General features: G+C 32.9%; 1 protein-coding gene across 1 annotated transcript; it reads left to right on the forward strand.

Moving 5' to 3' along the window:
• Positions 1-1,552: 1,552 nt before the first annotated feature.
• Positions 1,553-27,383, forward strand: LOC125683597 (DNA-binding protein RFX6-like). Its single transcript, XM_048924918.2, has 19 exons — positions 1,553-2,569; positions 4,341-4,431; positions 11,387-11,510; positions 13,192-13,253; positions 13,576-13,653; positions 14,557-14,584; positions 16,205-16,309; positions 16,467-16,544; positions 16,669-16,782; positions 19,889-19,938; positions 20,043-20,143; positions 20,340-20,398; positions 24,335-24,479; positions 24,634-24,728; positions 25,048-25,165; positions 25,549-25,671; positions 26,220-26,324; positions 26,481-27,053; positions 27,141-27,383. Exons 1-19 carry the CDS (start codon positions 2,344-2,346, stop codon positions 27,320-27,322), a joined length of 2,457 nt encoding a protein of 818 aa, XP_048780875.2. The 5' UTR covers positions 1,553-2,343; the 3' UTR covers positions 27,323-27,383.
• Positions 27,384-27,493: the final 110 nt, after the last annotated feature.

Here is a 27,493-nt window from a genome sequence, read left to right on the forward strand (position 1 = left end):
CATTACACAGATTGATCCCAGCCAATATACAACGAAAACACTAATGATGTCAAAAAGGTGGCGCATCGTTTCCATTTAATATCAAGGCAATTGTTCGTCATTGAAAATGCAATATTTATTTAATGTTAAACTTTGAATGTTGGTGTTGCTACATGAAAGTCCTCCATACCTTTTCAACAAGGGACTGTTATTGATATTTAACGTTGATATGCATTCATCTTGAATCATGATCATTTTTTTTTACTTTCCCATTGTAATTTTAGTGTAAGACTCAGAAAGTTTTCCTTTTAATAAATTTCGTAATTTAGATCAAATGCATTTTATTATTAAAATTACTGTTAACTCTTGGCTCGTATAAATAATTCTTGAAAAATAATTTTTAGACTAAATAGAACAAACATACTCTTCAGTGATGCACATAAGCGATATAAACATTTTAATTCTGATGCTGGGCACTCCCAAGCGGTAGCATACACTGACATTTGTTGGACGCGCTTACGGACAACTATTCCAATTAAATTCAACAATTTATTAACGTTATTTCAATATTTAAATGTTAACATTGCTTCAAAGTCTGCATTTCAATATCACATCATTTTTCAATTCCAAGTTATAAACCACTTTTCGACGTTGAAAATATGTTGAATCTAGTTGTCTATTAAATATAAATCCATATTGCTATTCAATATATGAAAAATTCTAACCTGTTTCGAAATTTATCATATATTTGTAATATGCATTGCATGGTTCTAATTTTGAATATTAAATAATGATTCCACTCCTTTGACATATTCACAATGTTAGAAGTGATCAATTTTCAAACACCAGAGAGCTTACTTACGTAGAGAAGTCAGCTTTGTTTACAAAACTACACAAATAATTATTCTATTTCGGATTATTTTATAATTCATTTTCGGACGTATCTATTTATTTTTCCCTTGAATATGGTAGACACATGACCAATATTTGAATTATGTGCATATTACTTGTGTAATATAACTTTAAAATGAACAGAAGTGTTGAGAATCAGAATCCCTCATCATTTAATCGCCGGGTTTTTTCTTCTATTTCTATATCATTGAAGTTTATTTTTACTTTGACCATTAACACTTTTCAAAAGAAAATTTTTATTCCAAAAATCTTTATAGTTCAGGGTGACAATGTAATGTTCCTCTTTTAATTCGTTATTTCCATTTGTTAACAACATATAACTGTTCACAGATTATGATCAGTGATCAGATTACTCATTAAAATCTTCATCGTACATCTAATAAACTTAACCCTTCAAGTTTTCCTTTTCAATCCGCTAGTCCAATTTAGAATTTTCTGTAGACACACTTACTTCTGTGACGCGTTTTCCTTTCCGTGGACTTTGAGACTTCATATCAAACACGTGTTTCCTTAATCTCTCATAATGATTTATCTGTCGTCAAAATACACGATAAAATACTATTATACTATATTCCGGATGTAATCTTATCGACGATTTTTTTATTCGATTTATTATTTGTGTTGCGTCAAGAGAAAATCATATCAACGACTAGACAAATATAATTATGTTTCATTTTGCTAAAACAAAGGATTTGTGCATTTTCATGAGAGTTCGCCCACTAGTTTGCGTCCAGGGGGTTTCATTTCCTCAAACATCAAACATCACCGACACTGCCCACATCGCCCACACTGCCCACATCACCCACACTGCGTCTTGTTATATTGCAGTAAAGAAACACAAGACTATTTTATCATCACAGTTTAACTCGCAAATAGTTTAATGACTTTTTGTTTGAGTACCAAAAGTTTATGAAATAATACCACTAATTAGTATTCTTCATGCATTTTGATTTTCAACTTTCGGTTTCCAAATTCCTATCTAACACAGATGGATTCACTTTCACCGTTGTCATAAATCTGGTGGTGAGTTACTTGGTCTTAACCTTATCAGTCCAAACTTACTTTCTGATGAACAGAAACTGTATTTTAACAAGAACAATATCCAGAATTGCTGGGTTATCGAGGGTGCCAGATCACTGCGGGATGATAAACACAATTCTAATTGGTTATCTGAAGAGAAAGGGGTGGGCCATTCCTTATCGAGGCTTATATCCAATGTTTGCTTTTCTTTCTTTCGCGTCCATTACGCTCTCATCCTGTGATATAGCCGTGAATATATTCTTGACATATTAAAGTGTCACTGTTTAGTTAGACGTTAGCATGTTGTAAATCTTTGTTTGATTTTTAGATTTCTACGTTTTTCATAGTTTGGAGTGCAAATATTGAGCGATTGGAGTCCGTATCCGCTATATTTGTTATGAACTTTAATTACGGTTTGTTACCTCCCGTCTAATGGAACCTGTCAATGTACAGTTAGCTCCCTTGATGCCGGATGGTCTTTATGATATTCACGGGGGTTACAACTACACCCCTTCTCTTTGGGGACACACTGGTAGGGAGGAGAGGACATACAGCTCTTTACATACTGACACCTCGTCCAATCGAAGTGAAAATACCACACGGGCCGAAAGCAAGAAACATTCTGCAGAAAACACGGGATCCTCCGCCGAAAATGCAGGTAGGTCATTTGCGTACTTACCAGATTGTTATTCATTTCGTATTCTCATTCACAGAATTTTGAATTGTGTGGTAATTTCGTTTTCAAAAATAGACAAGCATAATTTTTGTATCATATTTTACGTCGCTTCAGTATCTATTATGCTATTTTCTTTCTTTTTTAATTAGAGTTAAGGAATTTTTTTTTAAAAACTCCATCATTTATTGACTAACACTGTCGTATCCGATAATACAAACATTTCATCAAATTTATGTGTCCGTTTTCTATCTTTAATAAGCAAAGAGATGAAAATATTCCAAATTTTATTCATGTGACTTCAGCAATTTCCCCCGTCATAAAATTATCAAAAATGTTAGGGATAAAACAGATTATACCACCGTTATATCATTATTTATTTATAAAAACTCTGTTACAATAAGGGAATACTATTATTCAAAGGTAAAATAGAATTTAAGACTATTTTTGTTGGTTGGTATTGACGTGCAATGCTCATTATGCATTAAATTCAAGTGGGAAAAAAATAAAGAAAACCATAATTATGAAATTACTCACAATTTATCTATCAAGAATACAATAAATTGTAAATTAGATCTAAAACACTCCGCTTTTTAAAATCTATATCTGTTTTAATTTTTTGAGAATGGGTAAGATTTAACAAAAATAACATTGATACAAAAACATGTCGTGATTGTTTATTAATATTTGTATTTATTTTGTTTCTTGAATTTATTTTGTTTATTGTATTCATTTTGCATATTGTATTTGTATCTATTTCGTATATTGGACCCAAACTTGTCAACGAAACTCTAAGCAACATGTGTCGATTGATGATATCCAGCCTGTATGTTAAGTTCTTTCCTGCATAGTTTTGATGGCAGATCCCCTCCCTTTTACAATTGAACAACATCAACTCAAACCACTTCAAGCATGTCCAACAAATCAAATGACCGGGTTGCTCTGCCAACGGATTAGGAAAATTCCACAGAACTAACTATGGCGTCATATTAACTTAGAAACCCGTTTTGAATCAATATATTTAGTTCACTATATGGATATTTTATTAAGTTTATCTGTTTGGTTTGTGATTGACAATATTGTCCAGAATCTTAAGCACAAATATAAAATACATCAACTAATTCGCTGCTGCCTAGGTATTAGATCGATGTGGCGGCATATTTAAGTGATGATTGAAGCCCCTCTTCCTGGGACGTTGTCTTCCATGGATACTGTATTATTTTTGAGAGGTTTTCATCTTTTCATAACGACAAATAGAAGTTAGATAGAAGCTGTTGTTACGTTAGATCGATGAAAAGGCCGTCATCTTGTGTTCAAGCACATGAGTCATCAGACTGATAATCCCCACTAACTACATGGATTATTTTACATGTACGAATAATTTTCTTCTTTCAAAAAAGCAATAATTCTGTTCATTTATACTCTTTAAAATTTTCCAAGCTTTTTACATATGATTTAAGAAATATATAATAACTAAGCACACTTAAGGGGGAAATATGGTCAATTGTCCACGATCGCAAAACACTTATGCAACTGACAAAATTTAGATAACAAAACCACCCAGACAATGTCCATTTTAATAAATATTTTAGAATTTTAAATCGCAACTTCTAGAACCTCAATTCGTTTTCAAACGGCCCACTTCACAAGTTAATTCAAACAAAAGCCAAATGTCTTCATTGAACGGTGGAAGTTTGAAAATAGTCTTTAGATATTATTCACATTTCTTAAATTTCATTATTATTTTCAATTGCAGAATGGTCACTAGAAACAAAGAAAGAACAGACCGAAAACACGAAGTCTGATAGCACCCAGAAACAGTCGCAAGTGGCATGCACTCTTAAATGGTGAGTACGATTGCAAATTTCATATTAGCGTTTAGTGACTCTTTTACTTTTGGTACACATATTTGAAATATTTAAAAGATAAAATGAATACCTTTTCACACTTTCGGTTCTTAAAATCATTTATAACCAATGTATTGTTAAAGTAAAGTAAATGGAAATGCCTGATTTTAGATATATCTTATTCAAAATAAATCTATTGACCATACAATCCCTATCTTTTAAAGTTGTTTACAATCATACTGCTGCATGTATATCTGCAACATAAATAGTTACAGTGGTTCAATAATTACCATTAAATAACATATGACGTACTCGAATTTTCTGTAACTTACAGAAATAACTAATTAATATATATACATTGTGTATATATATATATATATATATATATATATATATATATATATATATATATATAAAGCACAATAAATAGCAATGAACTATTAAATGAACATAACTGCCCTAAGTGAAAAAATATTTAATATAAAGCACAGAAAATTTAACTTTATTTGGATACCCACTTCCGCCCCTACCCGGGGTTGAATTCACGACCTGCGGAACCAAATCTCCTAGCAGCGTGTAACCAACGCGCTAGACCGCTCAACCATCTAGGCAAATATATATATATATATATATATATGATTTTTTTTTTAAGTTTCAAGATTTTTATTTATGAAACAAGACAAAACATATACAAAAACAAATGAAATACATGTATAAGATACAATGTGTATAAGATATGGTTATTATTTTACCATGAAATCAAAATAGATACAGTATATGTCAAACAATTGTAGTTATTAATTTATATCAGCATAATTTCAAGTGACTGCGTATGAAACATATTTGGCACAATGTGTGTATAATAAAGATAAGTTGTTTGGGGTTTTTTTTTTTCAAAAAAGCCACGCTGCCACAAAGAGTCCACAAATATCACGACAGTTCATATCCGACTCATTGGGGAGCTTTAGATTAAAAAAACCCAAAAAAACTCCAATGACAATGTGAAAATAGATATTTCATAGAAAGAAACGCATAAAACTAATAACAGATCGAATATATCTGGTGCAGTATTCCAATCAGTTGTTATAAATGCAATATATAAATGTGACACACTAATCCAAAAAATGTGTCACTTCTTTCAACTAATAACCCCCTTTAACGGACAATGGATACTCAATTACAAAAAAAAACCCACCTTTTTATCATGGAAATTTGAGAAATGATTCATACAGGTTTATATTGCTAAAACGCATACCTGTGATAACTGCTTCCTTTGAACCCATTCTCGATATTACATTTTCATCAAAATCTGACCTTCATTTCAAATTGGTATCAAGATTCAATATTGTAACATGATAAAATTGAAATCCCCAAAACACCATTATATGTTGTATTTTTATGATAAAATTGATATATTTTGCATATTTGTATTTGGTTTACATTGTTCAAAAAGGCTGATAAGGGTATTTCAAATTTTTTTTGCATCCACTGACAATAAACACTTAACTTGAAAAAAAATCCGAGATCCCATACGATATGACCATACTTGGACACAACCGGTCGTGGTGAGAACGTTCACCGGTCGTGGTGAGAACGTTCGTTTGGAGGTTATGGGTTCTACAACCGGTCGTGGTGAGAACGTTCGTTTGGAGGTTATGGGTTCTACAACCGGTCGTGGTGAGAACGTTCGTTTGGAGGTTATGGGTTCTACAACCGGTCGTGGTGAGAACGTTCGTTTGGAGGTTATGGGTTCTACAACCGGTCGTGGTGAGAACGTTCGTTTGGAGTTATGGGTTTTGAGTTTAAGTCTCGCTTGTGACTTTGGCTGCGTCAAACTTTTAAAACGTAAAAATAGATTGTGCCTGTTCCTTCCTCAAATGTTCGGAGTTTAGTAGTGAGAGTCGCGGGTCGTTTAGAAGACATCTTTTAAAAAAACGGAGGTCATGTGTCACGACAGGCTTTGGTACGTTAATGAACCCTCACTGCTACGGCTATGAAAGGTGAAGATAACGAACAGTGATCAATCTCATAACTCCTACAAGCAGTACCAAATAGATAGTTGGACAAACACGGACCCCTGGATATACCACAGGTGCATAGGAGGAGCAAGCATCGCCTGTCGACCGGTCACACCCACCGTGAGCCATATATCTTGAACAGGTAAACAGAGTTATCCGTAGTCAAAATCAGTGTGCCAAGAATGGCCTAACAATCGGCATGAAACAAGTCAGACAGCATTTGACCCAAATGATAAGTTGTATTGGCAAACTAGATCGTAATAACGATCATAGAATTTGCGAAATGCTGATTTTAAAGAAGACTGATCGAACCCCTGCACCATCAACATGTTTGTCAGTAGCCTGCTTCGATTTCAAAACTGACCATACGCAGAACAAGTTCTTGGGTATCGAATCAGTTGAGAGTTGTAAACATTATACGTAGGTGATAATGGAATATTGTTACAAAAATAGGGGAAATTGATGATGGAGAAGTTGAAATCATCCCGTTTGTCATAAAGTTGACTTGTTAGTTTGCCGTTAATATATACTTTCAATAAAATATTTAAGTATGAAGCAGAAGTGGACGACTCTGTGGTGTCTTTTATTTCGAGCTCACTTGGATATATTGAATTAACATATCAATGAAAATTATTATTGTTGATAGATAATACATCGTCGATATATTTATATGTCGAGTTGAAAGCAACAGCAAGAGATTTTTTCTTCTCACGTAGACGTTTTTGAATAAATTCTGCTTCATAGGAATATAAAAACAAGTCAGCTAACAAAGGAGCACAATTCGTGCCCATGAGTATTCAAACAGACTGTTGGAAGACCTGATCACCAAAGACCACGAAGATATTGTCAATTAGAAACTCCAGCATATTTTTCATTTCAACTTCAGAGTACTTGTGCTTGGAATCAGAGTGGCGTTTAAGAAAGTAATTTTTTGGATGTCTGTTCACTAGATAGGAATATTTGCATTTTCCATTTTTGTTGAAGAAGCAACTGTCTGGTGACTTCTTAATATAAGTGCAAAATTCTCGAAGGAACATAATATGTATAAAGAAAACTTACTTGGGCACTTGTATTGTTGTTATGAACTTGAATTCAAACTCAGTTCTAGCCATTTAGATTTTTGGCGATTCAGCCATAAAGCTCTTTATTTGAGCTTTCAATGCTATAAAGGGAAATTTACATTGCCAAAGATATCCATAAAAATTAATGATATTCAAAGTTACTCGTGAATACTTATGTTCCGTGTCTCATATATACATCATACCTAGTGATACAATGAGGAAAACATTTTTTGTTTGGGATTTTTAAAGATTTTAGCATATATATTATTGTTAAAGACCATTCAAAAGTTGTTACATGTATTTTCTTGGTAAATATTGACAATATTACATTCGTTCAGAAAATGTAGATTTTCCTTTATAGAAGTATTTCAAAACCTTTTAGCTATAACTGATAAGTGATTTTAATGCTTTTACAACGAGTCTTGTACATGTATGATTAATCAATATTTGTTCCTGTTATGTTGACCTTCCCGTTATTTGTTGCGAACACATTATGTCGATTTCCGTTCAGTCACTTTGATACAAAAATTAATATCCATATGAGACAACAATCAGTATACACAATGCTCAAGATATCTTGAAATTACTGACCGTTTAAATGATTTGAGAATTTGTTTACAATTTTAAAAAAATGTGTTTTAGGTCAGTCGTGTTATTGTATTAAGTTTGTCTACACAGGTATACTGAATCTACAACTAATGACATAAAACACAAGACGAATGCATTGAAAACAAAACAAAAACAATGTGTAAAATCGAAGACAATAAGTATTTTACAACAGAGTATATTCATTTTAACCAAACATGAAAATTTGATTACATTAGAATATGACGTAAGATACAATGTTCCCTGCAAAATAAAAATCTCAATTAAATGTGGCTGAGTGTTTTCACGAAAGTGTTACTCCTTTGTAAAGCATTAAAATATCACTCTGTTATCAGACAGACAGACAGATAATTTTATTATTAGATTACTCAGCATCTATAAATTAGCTGTCGATATGTATAGGTTTCTTTTCCTCTCTATTTTGAATGTTAAATTGTTAGAAAACATTGCGTGTATTATACACTGCATCCCATATCTGATCTAATACAGCGAAAAATGAAAATTTTGAATTTTAACAAAGGATAAACATGTTTTCATACATTCTGATAGGTATGTTTCATCAATTCTGCTTTCTGTCAGGTAAATTCACACACAGGTGTGAACACTTAATAAATATGACAGATGGTCCGTGAGTTGGTGGGGTAATTGACAGAGCTTTGTGGACCTGTGTAACATGGATCTGTCATGAACCCCTCAGATACCGTATTCATTATGAGGGGTTCGTGTGGACACTACAGGGAACGCTGATATCAGTACAATGATAGACCAGGGTTATTAAAAATCATGCGCTAGAACATTCGGAATTCCTATTTTCCCTCTTTATTTCTACCAATTCGAGTTTTAATGTTTTCTACACTGTATATCATTGTGTATGTTCTTTGTTGCAACTGGGTACATGTACATGTCATTTCTGCATAATTAATATTTTAGTTTTTTTTACCAATGTGGCAGTACTAGAGTCAACTCCTGTCTTTATTATTACTAATTTATTTTAATTTCTATCAACCATATCTTTTAAAATCTTATACCTAAGAACAATCTGTCTGCATCAAACCAACTGAACTAGATTCATCTGATAAAATGAGGAAGTCCGAGTTTTGAAAAACGGAGACAGGAATTCTTTGAGAAATGAAAATACCTAAGTACTAGATTAAAAAATGATTCAGAAATATTTTAATTTTTGATTTGTCAATATCAACATGTTTAAGTTGTTGGGAATTTTTTAAATATGACAATACATTTTCTCGTTTTGCATATTTTTTTTACATTTATCATTATCCTTTTATCTTATACATATATATATATATATAAATATATATATATATATATAGACACGTTAGAGATTCTATAAATCTGGATATCTATGACGTGTAACTAAGTAATAATGTCATAGATTGAAAATGAAACCGGTTGAGTTATTCTCGGCGTTCTAAATTTTCTTTATCAAACTATTACTTGTGTGGATATTTACATATATTTTGGATTCAGAATGTCTTATCTTTATCACTGTTAGTTATAATAATTTTTGCGACCATATTTTCACGGAGATGAAGACTGGAGGTGCAGTCCATGTAAAAATCGTAAAAGGGGCGATGAAATTCTAATATTGTCTTTAAGGTTGCCTAGTTGACACTTATCTGCGCGTGAGCTGGGATACGCCCAATGCTGGTAGGCGATATAAGATAGAATTACTCAAAACGCAGATGATTGTATAACCACACTAAATCATATACAGAATATATCTGTTAATACTGATAGTGCGTAATAGAGATTACTACGTATATATACAAACAATCATAGCAGGTATTCTATGTAATACAAAGTATATTTATTTTAGGATAGTATCTATGTATTTTCCATACGTTGTGTTGGTCTGTTCCTTAGCCTGTTATCTTTTCCGATTTACGTGTGAACTGAGAGTAATTAAAGTTTTAGACAATATTCTCTGTTATTTCAGTTCTTCTTAGAATGAAGTCTCACACTGGTATTGATCGGCAGTCATCTAAGAAACATTTAGTTGACCTAAGGGTCCCCTACACCCCGTTGTGTTGTGGGAACTTGTCGTATATCAAAGCTCGCCAGCTGGTAAACCAATCGGCGAAGGCTCCAAAAATAATCAAAATATCTGTCGTATCTGGAATGTAAGAGACAATTTACTCAAAATAAAGCATATCTTTATTGTCATATAGAATTCAAACAATTCCAAGATTGACATTTTTGTAGCGTATCATGAAATAAATCGGTTGAACAATTTAATGGACCATATCCTCGAAGTCAAAACATATCTTAAAAGTATTTATAAGTTTGTTTTCTTATCAAAATGGGTGGAGGATGCTGGTATATTTTTGTGATGACTCTCTTGATATTAACATTATAATATAATGAAAAGGTGACAAACTGGAATTTTGTTTTACAAATAAAGTGGGACTGAAACGTCAGCTAACAGATTTTATCATTATATAAAATGTCTTCTTCAACAACTCTTTGTTATATAATGTAGTACACAAGGTTGAGATACAGCTGTACAATAAACTTATTTCATTGTAACTTAATAGATAATCGAAATTGTTTACATGAACTATTAGAAGATGCTCGCTATTTGTTTTGGGGTTTGTTTGTTTTTTTTTCTTTGTTTTTTTTTTTTTTTTTTTTTGGTTTTTTTTTTTTTTGGTTTTTTGTTTGTTTGTTTTGTTGGTTTTTATTTCTTTGGGGTTTTTTTATGTAAAGATATGCAACAGCAAAGCACTTTAAATTCTAGAATATAGAGAGAAATCCATCTTTTCTTAATGTCTCTATACTTCGTAAAAACAAAATATATTCCTTTATTTTATGCATTTAGTGTATTTGTATTGTATGACAATCTTATGAATTATTGTTTTGGGAGATAATTCTCTTCGTTTTTGAACTTGTGACAAATCGTATTGATATTTTGTTAATAAAATATGTTCAATTCAATTCAACATCGTCTTACTGTGTTTGACCTGAAACTTCTGATTTCTTAAAATTTCTTAAAATAAAACATGCAGTTTCATTACATATAGTCTCCAGGTTGACCCTTCTAAAGGTGTCATATTACGTATTATTTATGGTAAGTTTCTAACTCATGTTCCCCATGGGTCGTTGGCGCAAATAGATATTAGTGAGACAGAATACATCCGAACATCGACCATGATTATAAGAGTAATAAAAGAGCTTTTCATATCAAAAAATGCAACAGCCAATCTTTAATTTCTATATTTGTCATTCTTCGGTTATTCTATTATATTTCAGGTTGTCTGAGAACTACGAGAGGGCGGAGGGGGTGTGTCTCCCTAGATGTGTTCTGTACACACATTACCTGGACTTCTGTAAGAAGATGAAATATACACCTGCGGGGGCAGCCACATTCGGAAAGGTGAGAAATATACACTCATACAGGTACATAGCACTGATGAATATTCATAGTCAACTGATGTTTTGGTATGGCGATTAACATGATTAAAGTTACACGTAATGATAATGATTTTGTTGAAATTATTGCTTACTACACTCAGCCTTGGCATAGCATTGCATGTGTGGAATACGAAATTCCTGTTAACTGCACATGTTGTTCCAAAGTAACTTATATGTTGATGGGTCTAATTTGCAATTCATATTAAAATCGTATATTTTGAATTAATGGGCTATAAAAAAAAAAAAAGATTTTGTTTATTGCAGAAATGTAATTTGGTATCAAATGTTTCGTTGTAGATAATTGTTCTGAATGGGGCTTTTTCTTCTTTAAAATCAAAATGTAATTTTCAGAAAACATGAAAAATGCCTTTGTAATTGGTGGTTAATTTGATATAAAATAGAATTGATTTCGAATATCTACATTAACCACTAGGTGTCAGTTATGAACCTGTGCTGTTTCTTTGTATTATATTTCTCGATAAAAACACTGTGATCTTTCAACTTGACTATAAACTATACTTAGTTTTAACTTTAAACTATACTTAGTTTTAACTTTAAACTATACTTAGTTTTAATTTTAAACTATACTTAGTTTTAACTTTAAACTATACTTAGTTTTAACTTTAAACTATACTTAGTTTTAATTTTAAACTATACTTAGTTTTAACTTTAAACTATACTTAGTTTTTAAACACCGAGTTACGGGGATAGAAAAATAGTGGACACATGGAGTAATATTTGAGAAGACGAAGATAGAACTTTCACTCATATTTTACCCTGTTTTTCATTATATTTTCAAAATGTTCATAGAAAGGAAAACAATGCACTGTTTTAAACTTGGGTAAATGGCCCTTTTCATTTGATTTTTCATACATTTGCTAAAATGTTTCATGTTGATGACGTCATAATTCTGTAAGAGAGACTTTGTATGTTTCGATAATTTGCATACACAGATGTTTTCATTTTTGTCAGTATGATAATTTTTGAGGATTCATTAATTTTTCGGGCTGATAAATGGCAATGACATAAAAAAAAAAAAAATATTTGTTAATCCTATAATATAAACAAAATATACTTTTATTCGTTAAACAATCTTAACACAATATATTAAAATATATATATATAGATAGGCAGATAAACAGGTTGTCTTTTTATTCATTTTCATTTACTACCACTTAGTAGTATTGACGACATTGCTAGTATCATGTGTTTCTTCTTAAATAATTTTTTTTTTTTAAATATGGTAAAGAGCAAATGTATAACTAAAGTCCCAAATTCAGAATAGATGGAATCAAGAGAATAGGAATTATTACATACGTATTTACGTGCCAATGAAATATTACCTGTAAATGAATTACAGATTGATGTTTTAAATCTTAGTTTTATGATCTCATATAAAACGGTTTTCAACAAGATATTGTATGTTACAAGAACTGTAGCAAAATGTTCTAATACGTCAACAATTATGTGGGAGAGAGAAATTTTAGCTGAATATGTGTAAATTCAGTATATGAGGAATTATGTACAGAGTTAATTACACCGCAGAGTATTTCAAGAATAAAAACGATATATTGTTTCACAATGACGATACTGTTTACTTTATCCTAAAAAAAATATTTGAAACAATTATTTTCTCTTCGTAGATCATTCGGCAAAAGTTTTCTAAGATAACCACAAGGCGCCTAGGTACTAGGGGACAATCAAAGTAAGTCGGCATGTTCCTGCAATATATACTTATTATGATAAGTAGCACATTAATTGCAGGGCGAAATATATTTTCTACCGATATCCAATGCATTAAGCAGACTATGCGTGACTGCATCATAAATCAATGTAATTCCGAATAGCATTTGCGGAGTTTACCAAAACCGATCTAGAAGTTTGTATGGCTGTTTTTGTTGTATATATTGGGCTGAAGTGTGGTGATAGTGTAGTCCCTAGTGGTTGATGGGACGCACTGCCTAGGGATCGGTATTGCAAAGAGGTTAGCACTTTCCTCCAGGTATAACCCAGCTTTTTCTTAACAGGTACCACTACTACGGTATTGGAATTAAAGAGACGTCTATCTACTACCATTCCGTATACTCAGGAAAAGGTCTAACGAGGTAACTACCTGAAATAATTCCCTTGTAAAGAATGGAGTTTCTGAAATGGAGATTGGTCATCATGATAAAAATAAAATTTATCAAACTTGATTTATAATCTATTCATATTAAAAAAACACATATGTAGATTTAAAAAAAAAATGCAAGTCATGTTGAAGTTTTGAAAGATTTGATCTGTATTAGTCACTCCAGTTAACGCGGTTTCCACCTAAATTTGCACCTGTGTCCCAAACCTCCTCAAACTTGGAATTCTGGTCGCATTTGGAATTCGTGGAGTTTGTCATGTTAAAAGCTTTCCACACTTTTCTGGACAAATTGAGTGCTTAAATTGAAAACGAAGCTTTCTATCAGCGCAAGAAGAATGACAGATTGTCCCAAACAAGTTAAACTTTGAAAATAAATTTCTTAATTAAGACTAAATCAATACAAACGTGTTAAGAGAAGTCAGAAACAACCCTCCAAGATGAATGCAGGTCAATCAGGAACTCGGTAGATATATAGTCCATGTAATTAATGATATATATATATATATATTGGTGTTTCGAAACACAGGTGGATATTAAATGCACCTCGTTTCATGCGATTGTGGAATTTTCGTTTATTTTATTGGTAAAGTTCTAAGCCAACTTGGTTTTGGTGAAAATTGATATGATACTCAGAGTGAATTAATTCGAATTTATCTAGATATTATGAGAGTTCAGAATTTGAACAGAGAGATTGACTTCCAAGAGAAATATTTTCAATGTAACCTCCTGCTGGCACCCTGTAGAATTATAATGCAGTCCTGCAGACCCGTCTGAACAGGCAGATGTCTTCTGTCTGTGCAATATCTGTCCAGGAGAGAATGTGAATATCGCACGGGTTAGATTAATTTACTTATGACAATTTTCTCCCGTTTTTCAGATTTTCCGGAATCAAGATAAAGACTGAGGTATCGATCCTTTTGTTTTTAAATTCAGATTATCGGCGTCTAGTAATGCAAGTTTATCTTGGGTCTATATGAGATTTTCTACCCTGTAACACCTTGGATTGTCAGAAATGTTAGTGTTTGAAATTCATCCCGTGTGTCGTTTGTTTTGATAAATGGAAGGAACCGATATGGACTCCGAGTAAACAAATCGCACGTTAGATTGAAGCAAGTGTAAGCATTTTTCGGGAACTATAGCGAAGACATCGATTTGGTCTTGGGATGCAGCCCTGTTCAAACGCGAGTCTTATCTTTTGATGAGGACCTCTCAACCGCCTGCTTTATTGTTTAGGTTTAGGGGCTAACCAAATCAAATATATGGATATTTCAGGGGTTACTTTTGATGTAAACGGGTGATTTAATTCTGGAAATGCATTGCACGCCCTCTTCATTTATCATGACGTGACCTATGAGAAGATTATTCAAATTGACAAAATATTTGGACAGTTTTACGAAATTGATATTCAAGTCTCCAACCAATGATATTATTTTCGATTACATTCACCACGGCTGGTCAAACAATTAAAAAAAATTATACAAAATTCAAAACTATATACGTATACTGGGAATAAATTGGGAAGTGAAAGTGTGAAAAGAAATATGAATCTCCTTGCTAAACGTGTCGGAACGCAAAGTCTATTGAGTTAAACCAAAGGGAGAAGAATTTCCCTTTCAGATTATATCTACAAATCTGCCAAGATGCTCAATGCCTCTGCTGCTAAACATCGCACGGCAACATCTAATTTCTCTCGCGATGCGTCTTCCTACTGCAAATATCAATTTATTCTAGGCATTCATTACGATAAAAGAACTATTCCGGAAATGTTAGCAAAGTCCGTGCACTAATGCTGATTCACTCCGCTTTGTTTAAATAAGATAAACTCCTCACAGATTAGCCTGCTTTTGCTTGACAAGGCTCTTGTTGACGATGAAAAGCGACAATTAGAGAACCACTGGACAAACACCGCGCAGATCTCGGATATGTTTCTGTTATGCGCGAGAACGATGCCCACGGAGACGCAGGCATTTTGTTTCAAAAGGCACTATATTTTGCGCCCAGAAGAGACATTTTACTTTACACTACCAAAAAGAAAAATCAGATCATTCTGTAGGGTATACGGTGTTTAAGACAATAGTGATTTAAAAGACCTTAGAAACAGTCCCCATCACAAAACACGAGCGCCCAAACTAGGTGGACGACGCAAGATTGCAAGCGGACTTCGCGTGATTGAGACCCGGGTTATGGCGCCTCTGAGCAGAATGCTACAGTAAACGACATCTGATCCTATCCTAAGTGTTTATGTAACAGTCAAACAAATCGTAAATAATAGCTCATTCCAGCCTTATTCTAACTATTTGATAATGATCGTGTTATCAGTGACTGCAACATTGACACCTAAACATGGAATTTTTAAAAATTCTTTTTAGATTTTTCTTACACTCAAAAAAGGACACTTCCTGAACACCCCATAATTAAATTGTTTAATTTTTTTCCAAATCCATTGGTTTATTAGTTTCGTTATACACTTTGCAATCCAATCCTGAGTGATAAACTAAGTTTGAGCTGGTTTTGTTTCATTCTAGGGATCCAATAGAAAATTTTCGCTAAGTTCGAAGACGGGAACTCTATTACCAGAATTTCCAAATGCCGAAAACCTAATATTACCAGAAAATGTAGAACGAGAAAAGGTATTATTTCTATAGAAGGTATTGTTACCGAATATTTTCTTTACTTTTTAAACACTGTATATATATATATATATATATATATATATATATATATATATGTATGTATATATATTCGCCATGAATTACCAGCCAGTGTATACAATCTGTACAATTCCAGATGCAGACGTTCATAATGATGTATCGGACGCACTGTCAACGGATACTGGACACCATTATAAGCGCTAATTTTGACGAGGTAATATTGAATATGTTCATTTGTATATAGTCATTGATAGTAATACTTCACGCAATTTATGTTAAAGAATATACACAGATGGAGGTATTATATCTAAATAAAAATGTTTTTGAACACATTATAGATCCAGAACTTTTTGTTACACTTCTGGCAGGGCATGCCCGAGCACCTGCTCGGTCTTCTGAGCCTCGATATGGTAGCAGACATTGTTGGCCTATGTGACTCAATTCTTTACAAGGTATGCTTAGGAGAAATAGCTCACATTTCGTTAAACAGTCATAATGGACTGTTTATCGAGGGATTATTTATGATAAACGTGTTAAACTCAGCCATTTTCATTTGGAAAACTAACCAATTTAACATATTTGAAATATAGAAAATGACACCTATTAACGAAATGAAGAAAAATCGATAAAGCAATCAATTTTCTGTGCTTTGAGAGATGTGAATTCATATATCCCATTGTAAAATATAAATGTTCATATATTATAACACTGCATACGATTGACAAATTATCCATCAATTTCACGTAACCTGTGAAATCTCCAAGATTTATGTGTAGGATGAGCCAACTTAAGATATACAATGACTCTACATCCCTCTCTACACGTCTCTCTCTCTCTCTCTCTCTCTCTCTCTCTCTCTCTCTCTCTCTCTCATATATATAAATTCTACGGCAAGCCATTTACTATTTATTCAAAAAGAGATTGCTCTTGAACTTAAAGAGATATCTATTTAACATAAGGGAAATATCTTGGAGAGATTTCTCTTAATCTTTAAGTAAGAAAGATATATCTTGAATCAAGAAATATTTCTCGAAGCTATAGAGATATCTCTTTCACCTGGAAAGATATTTCATTAACATAGATATATATTCTGGCAGATAACATAGATATATATGACTTAGTCATCTAACTACCATATTTTATTTAAATTCTATTGTTTTATCATTTCCTTTATAGCTCTTTCCAGGTCTTTTATTGGTATATTATCATAGATTATTAGCACAAACATTGTACAGCGCATAGAAACTACATGTAATTTTGTGCTTCATAAATGAATAAAATAATACATGTAATAATAATAATAATAATCAAAAGAGATATCTCTATATCGATCTAAAAGAGATATGTCTCAAGTTTAAAACGATATTTCTTGCATATCATCAAAAAGAGCTATCTCTCTATCCTGAGATATATCCCTTAAAGCTAAATATATATCTTCTCCATTTGATTACAATGACTTTTCCCATGCAGACCCAGGTGTCATGAATTTTACAGACAATTAGTTAGCTAGTGCAGGCATTTATATGATGTCGAAGAGGATAGATATTTTTAAAATGCATTTTTACAACCAGTTTCTTCAAACATATTTACATCGGTAGCTTATTTTATTTTAAAACAACTAGACTAATCTTGTATACTCTATTTTCTTATGTATGCACAACTAGGGCAAATATGCATTCCTTTTACTATTTACAATATATGTATCTACAGAGTGAAATATGTACCAGTATTTCCTAACTGATGTTTGCTTTAGCATAATATCTATAACATTTCAATAGTTGAAGACAACTGAAAATGTCCTAATTAGAGTTATTTCCCTTCCTCTTCAATGCTCGCTTTGGGGAATAGTCCGTGTGCATTCGACCAGTATTAGAATAATCGAAAGTGATCTCTTTAATTTATAGAGATATCTTTCTTTGATTGAGAGATATTTCTTTTGGACGCTTATAGGAATGTTTCTTGTTTTGAAAGATTTCTCTTAATCGAATTCTTATAAAGATATCTCTAAGTTAAAAGATAACTCTCAAAGTAAAAGAGATATTATAAAAGATACATCTTTCTAACTGAAAGAGATATCTCTAAATGTTAAAGAGATATATCTAAGTGAGAGAAATGTCTCTTTAAGAGATAGAGATAACTCTCAAAGTGAAAGAGAAATTTCTTTCTGAGAGGTGTCTCTTTAAGTTGGAAGATGAAAAGGTGAATATAACGAACAATGATCAATCTTGTAACTATAAAAGCAGAGAGAGAGAGAGAGAGAGAGAGAAAGAAAGAGAGAGAGAGAACAAACACAGACACCTGGACATACCCTGTTGATCGATTACACCCATCGTGAGCCCTATATCTATATCAGATAAACAGAGTAATCAGTAGGAAAAATCAGTACGTAAAGAACGGTCTAACAATTGGTATGACAAACGTCAGACAGTCGATCGAGTGATAGCTTGTATTAGCAAATTAGATCATTATAACGACCATAGAAATTGCGAAATGCTTACTTTAAATGAGACTGTTGAAACCTCTGTAGCATCAACTTATTTGTCAGCAGCTTGGTCCTATTCAAAAATTGATCATACGCAGAACATGATCTTGCTTATCGAATCAATTGAGATACATAAACATTATATGTGTGTAAACATTGAATATTGCCACACAAATATGTGGAGTTGACAATGGAGAAGCTGAAGTCACCTTATTTGTCATGAAGTTGTGTTGCTAGTTTGTCGTAGAAATGTATGTTCATTGAAATATCCAAATATAAAGCAGATATGAAGGACTAGATGATGCCTTTTATCTTAAGTTGATTGGGATATATCGAATTGACAAATGAAGGAAAGTAAACATCGTGAATATATGAAACGTGGTCGATATATCAAAAATTTGAGTTGAAGACCACAACAAGAGATGTTTTCTTCTCATGTAGAAGCTTTAGAGGAAATTGTGTCGCATACGAATACAAAAACAGGTCAAGTAACAATGGAGCACAATTTGTGCCCATGGGAATTCCAACAGACTGTCGGAAGACCTGTTCACCAAAGACTATACAAATATTCTCAATGAGCAAGTCCAAAAGCTCTGTAATATCAACTTCAGAGTAGTTGTGCGTGGAATCAAAACGGTGTTTAACCAAGTAATTTTTATATGACTGAAGACAAGATTTGAAGATTTTACATATTCCATTTTTATTAAAGAAACAGCTGTCTGTGATGTTTAAAGGTCTGGTCGTTACTCTACCGTGAGGTATGGTCATGTAAGGTGTTCAAAATTCACACATTTGTGATGCTCTTGACTTGGGGAAAGTTTTGTGATTTCAAGGTCTTTGAAATTTTTGAGAATCCACATTTTATTTACACATTTTCTTGCATATCTCGTGGCACAATACTTTAAAATAAGAGATATCTCTTTAAATTAGATAAATATCTTATTTTCCGAATAAATAGTCAAACGACTCGCTATAAAATTCTCATTTTATAGCTAAAAGTATTGCTTTGGATGTTCTTCAACATACTGATAAATGGTTTGTAAGTACCTGATGGAACTCTCGTCAACTCATTACAGGTTGTGGTAGATGTCTTAATTCCATCTACTATCCAGGATCTCCCTGACAGGTGGGAAGAGGTTCTAATACATCACTGTCGATTTATCAAATAGATCTAAAATGGAGAAACAATAGCTATCTAAATGTTTATATTTCCTGCGATTTTAATTACAGCCTTGGCTCAGAGATTAAAGTGTTTATTCGGAAACTTATACACTGGTTAATAAGTTCTCTTGAGGATGTTCCAAAAAAGCTAACAGACAAGAAAATAGAAGGTAAATGTTCACACAGGATAATACTGCTAAAAAAAAAAACGTCACAATCTGTAAATGTAGCTCAAGCCGTTTATTTTGTGTACAAACTCGCACGTCCTAAGATTAATATCAATTTATTATGTTACTACTTGTAACGTACAAATTGTGATGCTATCAAAATCAATATGAAACCAATTAATTTCTTTCTTTATTTCAGTTGCCAAACATTTCATTCACAGTATTAAACGCCAAATGTCGTTTGTACATTTAGCACAAGTAAGTATTCAGACTAATGTTGACCTCGATCCAAATTTTATAGTAACCATGACAAAAAATGAAAGGCAAAGATAACGAACAGTGATCAATCTCATAACTCCTATATGCAAAACAAAATAGAGAGTTGAGCAAACACGGACCACTGGATATACCAGAGGTGGGATCAGGTGTCTAGGAGGAGTAAGCATCCCCTGTTGACCAGTCACACCTGCTGTTAGCCCTATATCTTGATCAGGTAAACGGAGATATCCGTGATCAAATTCAGTTTGCCAGGAACGTCCTAACAATCGGTATGAAACACGTCAGACAGCATTTGACCCAATGATAGGTTGTATATAAGTAATATATGTACTTATATATTGTGTGGGTTTTTTTATCTGGTCATCAATGTTTACTATTAATCAGTAAAATATGTCATATGAATTTTGGTCTTCATTTTTCGGTACACAAACATTATAATATATATTTCTATGAATAGTAATTCACATTATTGCAGAAACACTAAGATGAAATTATTGCAAACATACAAGATACATGTATTTCAAACCTGAGATATTAGCATTTTATTTCTGTAAATGAAAAACTTTGTGTAAAATCACAGCAAACACGCTATAATACGATATATTTTCCCTCCCCAATTGATAATAAAATGTATATAGATGCGTCTCCTCGTTAAACATACACAGGCTCTGTTTTCGCCTATAAGGTAGCGACGGATTGCAACCACGTGGTTAGTAAAAATTGTGTATTTTCTTTCAAGAAATATGTATAGGTAATTGTGTGCATTTATTATTTTAAAAATTGTATGAAAACTAATTGCAATCACTATGAGTATAAAAATGTCAATTGCAAGAGCACATACTAGAGATTATTCTTGAATGGTTCATAGAAACATTCTATTATAGTGATGTTGAATTTCAAAAAGGTAATTTGGAGATGCTTAAACATTTAAGATACAGAAAGGTTGGTAGTTTATCTCTGCTGGTTGAATGTTTTCAAATTTATTTTGGAAAGGGAGGGAAAAGGTATAAAATTTGACCTAGTTTCAGATGTAACCCCGTTTGTTTGTTTTTATTTTAATTCAATATTTCAGATTTTACTTGATTGATTGTAAATATGAAATTAAATAGGAATTTTTTAGCAGATTGTTATGTCAGAAAATGTATGTGTTTGATAAATGTCATATCTAAGGTAAATTTGGGTAATCACAGGGTTAAAACATCTCTGTTTTCCTTAGATGCGTTTTGAATTTTTAATTGATGTTGATTTTTTTTAACTATGTGAATTTAACCTATATAACTATATACGACAAACAATATTTCTGGTGTGAATGAAATATTTATTGACCTCTGTTATTTTTCTCATTGTTGACATTTTTTGCCTTTGGAGGTTGCAAAAGAGAGGATTTCAATCTCATTATCCTCCAAAATTAACCTCATTACTTATGTTGATTTTTTTTTTAGGATAAAATCCAAATATTGAATTATATGAAATTGAGGAAAATCTAATGGTTGTTTTAGGGGCTAGCTTTCAATAGCTACCTTAGATAAATGATGTATATAATGATTTTATCCCATATCTACTAAATGGATAATGTGATTTTTGTAGTCATTGTATCATTTTAAACGGTTTGTCAAATAAAAATAATTCATCACAGGAATTTACGAAATTTTGATTACTGTCTGATTTATTTCACCTTGAACTTTACATTGAAGTCTATGAGAAAAGCATATTTTTAGCTCTTCTGAGCCAAAGGCTCAAAGAGCTAATGCTATGGCCATTTGTGCGGTGTGCGGTGTGCGTAAACTTTTTAGAAAAAGGGCTATAACTCAAGAACCCCTTGGCCAATGTCTTTCAAATTTGGTACAGGGTATCATTGGCCCAAGGGCTTTCATACATACTAAATAAAGGGATGTGACCCTTTAACAAGGGGAGATAATCAGGAAAATACAAACAAAAGTAGTGGTTGCTAAGAAATCTTCTTCTCAAGAACCACAGGACAGATTATCACCAAACTTACACATAAGGATGAGGATATGTTGTAGATTAAAAATTGTTCAAGGCATTACCCTGGGGCAAAGGGCGTGGTCTCAAGGTCACTTCAAAGTTGACCTAAATTTAAAATTTTTTTAAATTCCTTAAATCTTAGATATTTTAGCCATTATAAGGACTAGGATCATCAAATTTTCACAGTTGATGCATCTTAGGACCTTGTGTCAAGTTGTCTCAAAAGTAGGTCACGGTGACCTACTTTTTGAATTTTGCAGGTATTTATTTTAAAATTAATTTTGATGCATATCTTGGACACTTTGAAGCCTATGATCATCAAAACTTGTCAGTTGGTGGATCATGGGACCTTGAAATGCGTCAACTGAAAAATAGGTCACCGTGACCTACTTTCTGAATTTTATGGCTTATCATTTATAGATATATTTTAAGTTGTTATTTCAAATACCGAGAGGTTTAGAATCATCAAATCTTGTAAGTTGATGCATCTTGAGGCCTTGAAACATATTTATAAAAAAGTAGGTCACAGTGACCTACTTTTTGAATTTTGCAGATATTCAAATTTCACATTTTCAATTTTAGATGCATATTTTGGGCACTGTAAAACCTAGGATCATCAAACTTTGTCAGTTGATGCGTCTTCGTCTTCGGTTTGTGTCGACCAAAAAGTAGGTCACCGTGACCTACTTTTGGTATTTGACAGCTAAATTACTATATTTCAGACACTATTTGACCTACAATCATCAAACTTTGACAGTTGATGCATCTTGAGTCAACGGAGTGTGTCGACCAAAAAGTAGGTCACCTTGACCTACTTTTGGAATTTGACGGCTATATTTATATATTCAGATACTATTTGACCTACAGTCATCAAACTTTGTCAGTTGATGGGTCTTGCATGTTCGAAGGGTTTCGACCAAAAAGTAGGTCAACTTGACCTACTTTTGGAATTGGACACCTATATTTATATATTTCAGATACTATTTGACCTACAGTCATCAAACTTTGTCAGTTGATGCGTCTTGCATGTTCAAAGGGTGTTGACCAAAAAGTAGGTCACCTTGACCTACTTTTGGAATTGGACGGCTATATTTATATAATTCAAATACTATTTGACCTACAGTCATCAAACGTTGTCAGTTGTTGGGTCTTGCATGTTTGAAGGGTGTTGACGAAAAAGTAGGTCACCTTGACCTACTTTTGGAATTTGACGGCTATATTTATATATTTCAGATACTATTTGACCTACAGTCATCAAAATTTGTCAGTTGATGGGTCTTGCATGTTCGGAGTTCGATGACCAAAAAGTAGGTCACCATGACCTACGATTGGAATTTGACAGCTATATTTCAATATTCAGATACTAATTGGCTTAAAATCATCAAACTTTGTCAGTTGATATTTCTTGGGTTCTCAAAATGTGTAAACCAAAAAGTAGGTCACATTGACCTACTTTTTTTGAATTCTTAGGATTTAACTAAAGAGTTAGAATACTAAGAGGCTAAGAATAGAAATGGTGGGGTTGTACAATTTATCAGAAGAGCGATTCTAGGCCCTTGGGCCTCTTGTATTAAAATATAATTATAACAAATTGTGTTTTCATACAAATCACTTTCTCTTTATCAAAATATGAAATAGAATTAATCATTTACTGCAAGGTTTTTTTCTTTTCTTTTCTTTTTTTTTTTTTTTTTTTTTTTTTTTTTTTGAAAATTGGGTATTTCTTATTTTTATCAAGGGTGGATAACTCTTCCAAGTCCCAAGTCCAAGTACATCGGCTTCTAATCATTTACCAGTCGTGTGAATTTGACCTACACTGTATTTCACTTAATATTTATTTAACAGTCAATATTTATCTTTATCTAAATATTAATCATTCAGAAATATTCGATCTGCTTTCGTTATACATTGAATGAACGTAATTTGCAGACAGCTAGAAGCGTCCTTCATAACCAGGAATCTCTGAACGGAATGTTGGAGGATGTTGCAAACATTGACCTCCATGAGATCTGCTGTCAGGCAGGGTTTACGACTCCTAAATCAACCAACAGTCTCAAGGAAGTTATCAATGACTGTAAGTACATCAATCAATAGTCGAATTTACATGATCTGAATATCCGGTAACCACGGAATATTCGGTGCTTTTTTATTAGTTTTTTTTTTTTTTACTTCTCTTTGTAATTCTAAACATTGTTTGTGACGCAATGTCTTTGTTCTTCCTGTTGTAGGTTTTGACGAATTTCAAAATCTGCTGACGAAGCAGGCGCCTATTGAGGGTTACACGGAATGGCTCGATAATATTATTGATAAATGTGTCCTACAGGTAAATGATAATATGTAAATTAGTTCGAAGAAAAGCAATTACGAAATTCAAAAGCTATATACATATATAATGATTAATAACATGCACCTCACTGACCTTCCCTCTTGCAATATTGAACTGAGGTAACAGTTCGAATAACTTTTTAAATCTTTTAAGATTTCATTGTCAATGTGTTTCACTGAAAATATATAATATAATGTGTAAAGTGTGCAGCTATTTCTAGAACTGTTCAGTGTTTAATGAAAAAAAATGATAATTTTGTGTATACTCATTAAACTCTAGATGGAGAGTAACACTTATATATGACTTTGTCTTGCAGCCCTTAAAAGATAAAGATAAGTCGTTCAAAGAAACGGCGTCTCAGTTTCTTTTACATTGGGAAATCATTGGCTCTCTTTTAATGAGGGATTTGACACTCCATAATGCAACTAGTTTTGGTAAGTCAGTTTAGTGTAGGACTTTATTTATAAATCACATTTTCATTGTTATAGCATCCTTACATTATGACATAATACATCAGATATACTTAACGCTACAAATATTCTTTTGGATAAAGGTACATTATCGCCTTCCAATGTCAAATGCAATTAAATTCCTTGTAAATTACGTACTTTGCAATCAGTTAAATATGGTTTGTGTGAAGAGCAACCTTAACTGGAAATATTAGCCTTGTATTCAATTTTCTTGATTTATCGTGCAGAATCTCACTAATACGATTTCCTCTTTTCGTATTTTTTTGTTCACATGTCCTCTCTTTCCCTTTTTCGAAAGATATATCTTTGCCTGGTTGATTTTAAATTAGAATTCCCTTGATCTGTAGGGGCATTTCACCTCATACATATGATGTTCGACGAGTATGTTTTCCTGGTTATGGAAACTCAACACGATCTGGTCACAGACAAGACGCTTCAAAAGTCAGTGCAGAAATATATGAAATGTGCAGGTACCTTATTTTCATCAAATGTCCTAAATCAGAATACTGTTCCTTTCCGTTTCCCCTTTCTGGCCTATTTCAGAAAAAATGCTCTGAATAAACTTTTGTGATAGTTTATTCTCTCTTGTGATTTCATTTACAATAATTAAGTACGAACTCCGAACTGTTCCCTGAAATAATGTCATCATCAAAAGTATGCATCTGATTTACTGTATCCTAGTTAAAGTGACTTGCTCATTGAATGTCGCTATCGACATTTTCGACCAAACGATGAAAGAAACATACTAGGTAAACTGGTAGACATGGGTCAAAAACGGGGAAACAAACAATATCTAATTAAGGCGTGAATGGCATGCACGTATACTTTTCTTAAACGAATTTACGTTCAAGTTGCATTAGATACTGTACAAAGAGACATGCTTCAAAATTGTCACATGTGTAGTTAGAAACTAGAATTTATATATAGTTTGATGGCAACAATCGGAGATCCACATATTTGTATTTTCTCCCATGTGTCAACTTATATATATTCAGATTTTGATATGTTTTCAATGTAGAGGAAATAAAAACTCAAGCGAAGGTACGGGTGCCGTCTTCCAAACATCTAGTGTCACCAAAAGGACGAAAGAGGAAAACTGAGGAGGGATCCTTCGATAGTAATGGTAATCAACCAAATGTGTTCATTGTCAAATCAATATCGTTTCCATAACTTAACAGCACGGAGAGTAATAAGATGCTATAGCATAATGAGGACTTCCAGTACGTTTTACATCCCTTTAAAAATGTCCTTTTCGGTGATTTTGACTTATTTTCTGCAGATGAGGGTGACAATGGAGGAGGAATTGATGAGAACAGACCAGGTGCTGTCGATTCTTATTCCATAATGAATGCAACAGCCTTCACGCGACCTCCGCCATCCATCCACAGAGACCCCTGTACATTAACCTTTACAGAGGAATCCTGTCGATCAGGGATTAGCCACCCTTCCTTGCCATTATCTCCCTTAAAACCCTACCCTTCATTTAATGGAAGTGCTTATGAACGTCCAACATACATACCTCAGTATGGGTATAGCGATATTATGAACACAAATAATACGTTTACCACTCCAAGAGTTCAGCCTTATGGCGAAACACATATCAATTCTTTTCCCACTGTACCTTTCACCGGAAGTGTTCCGCAGGCGACAACATCCTACTGGGCTGACAGTCGAACACATCCCTCATTTCACGACACATATAACCCATACAGTTACAATAAGTTTCATTCTTCTTATGACAGTTATAACAAAAGTTCATTCCTAAGAGGTCCGACCTATCAAGACACTATCAACAGGTCTGCATTTGAAAATTCTAGGAATTATTACAGAAGTTCGCATGACAATTTCCAAGGTATTCTTTGTTCCAAATTCAATTTGCTATGAGGTTAAAGTACTTTGTATCATAAATCTGTTTCATACCATGCGTTGTACTTTACAGTGGGAAGCCATCTCCCTATCGGAAGTTTAAATGGTCCATACATGGATATTGCGCAGTCGCAGTCACAATACCCACAACGCCAAGACTCTGCCATGTTCTTCCAAGACGATCTATATGCAAATCCGATGCCTCCCTCTTTTTCTACTATTGGAAAACCTTACTTTGCGGCTGCTTTTCGATAGAATTGTATTCAAATATTGTTTTTGTGATGTAATTTGTTTTATAAAACCTGAACAAATGCAATGTCTTCTTATGTAATTAATCAAGTTTTACAGTTTGTTTAACGTTGGCTGTCTGGTAATTGGTAAATAACTGTGGATGATGAATTCTATTTCCAGAATCGCAAGAAATCA

Source organism: Ostrea edulis, chromosome 6 (assembly GCF_947568905.1).
Source record: "Ostrea edulis chromosome 6, xbOstEdul1.1, whole genome shotgun sequence".
Lineage (NCBI taxonomy): Eukaryota > Metazoa > Mollusca > Bivalvia > Ostreida > Ostreidae > Ostrea > Ostrea edulis.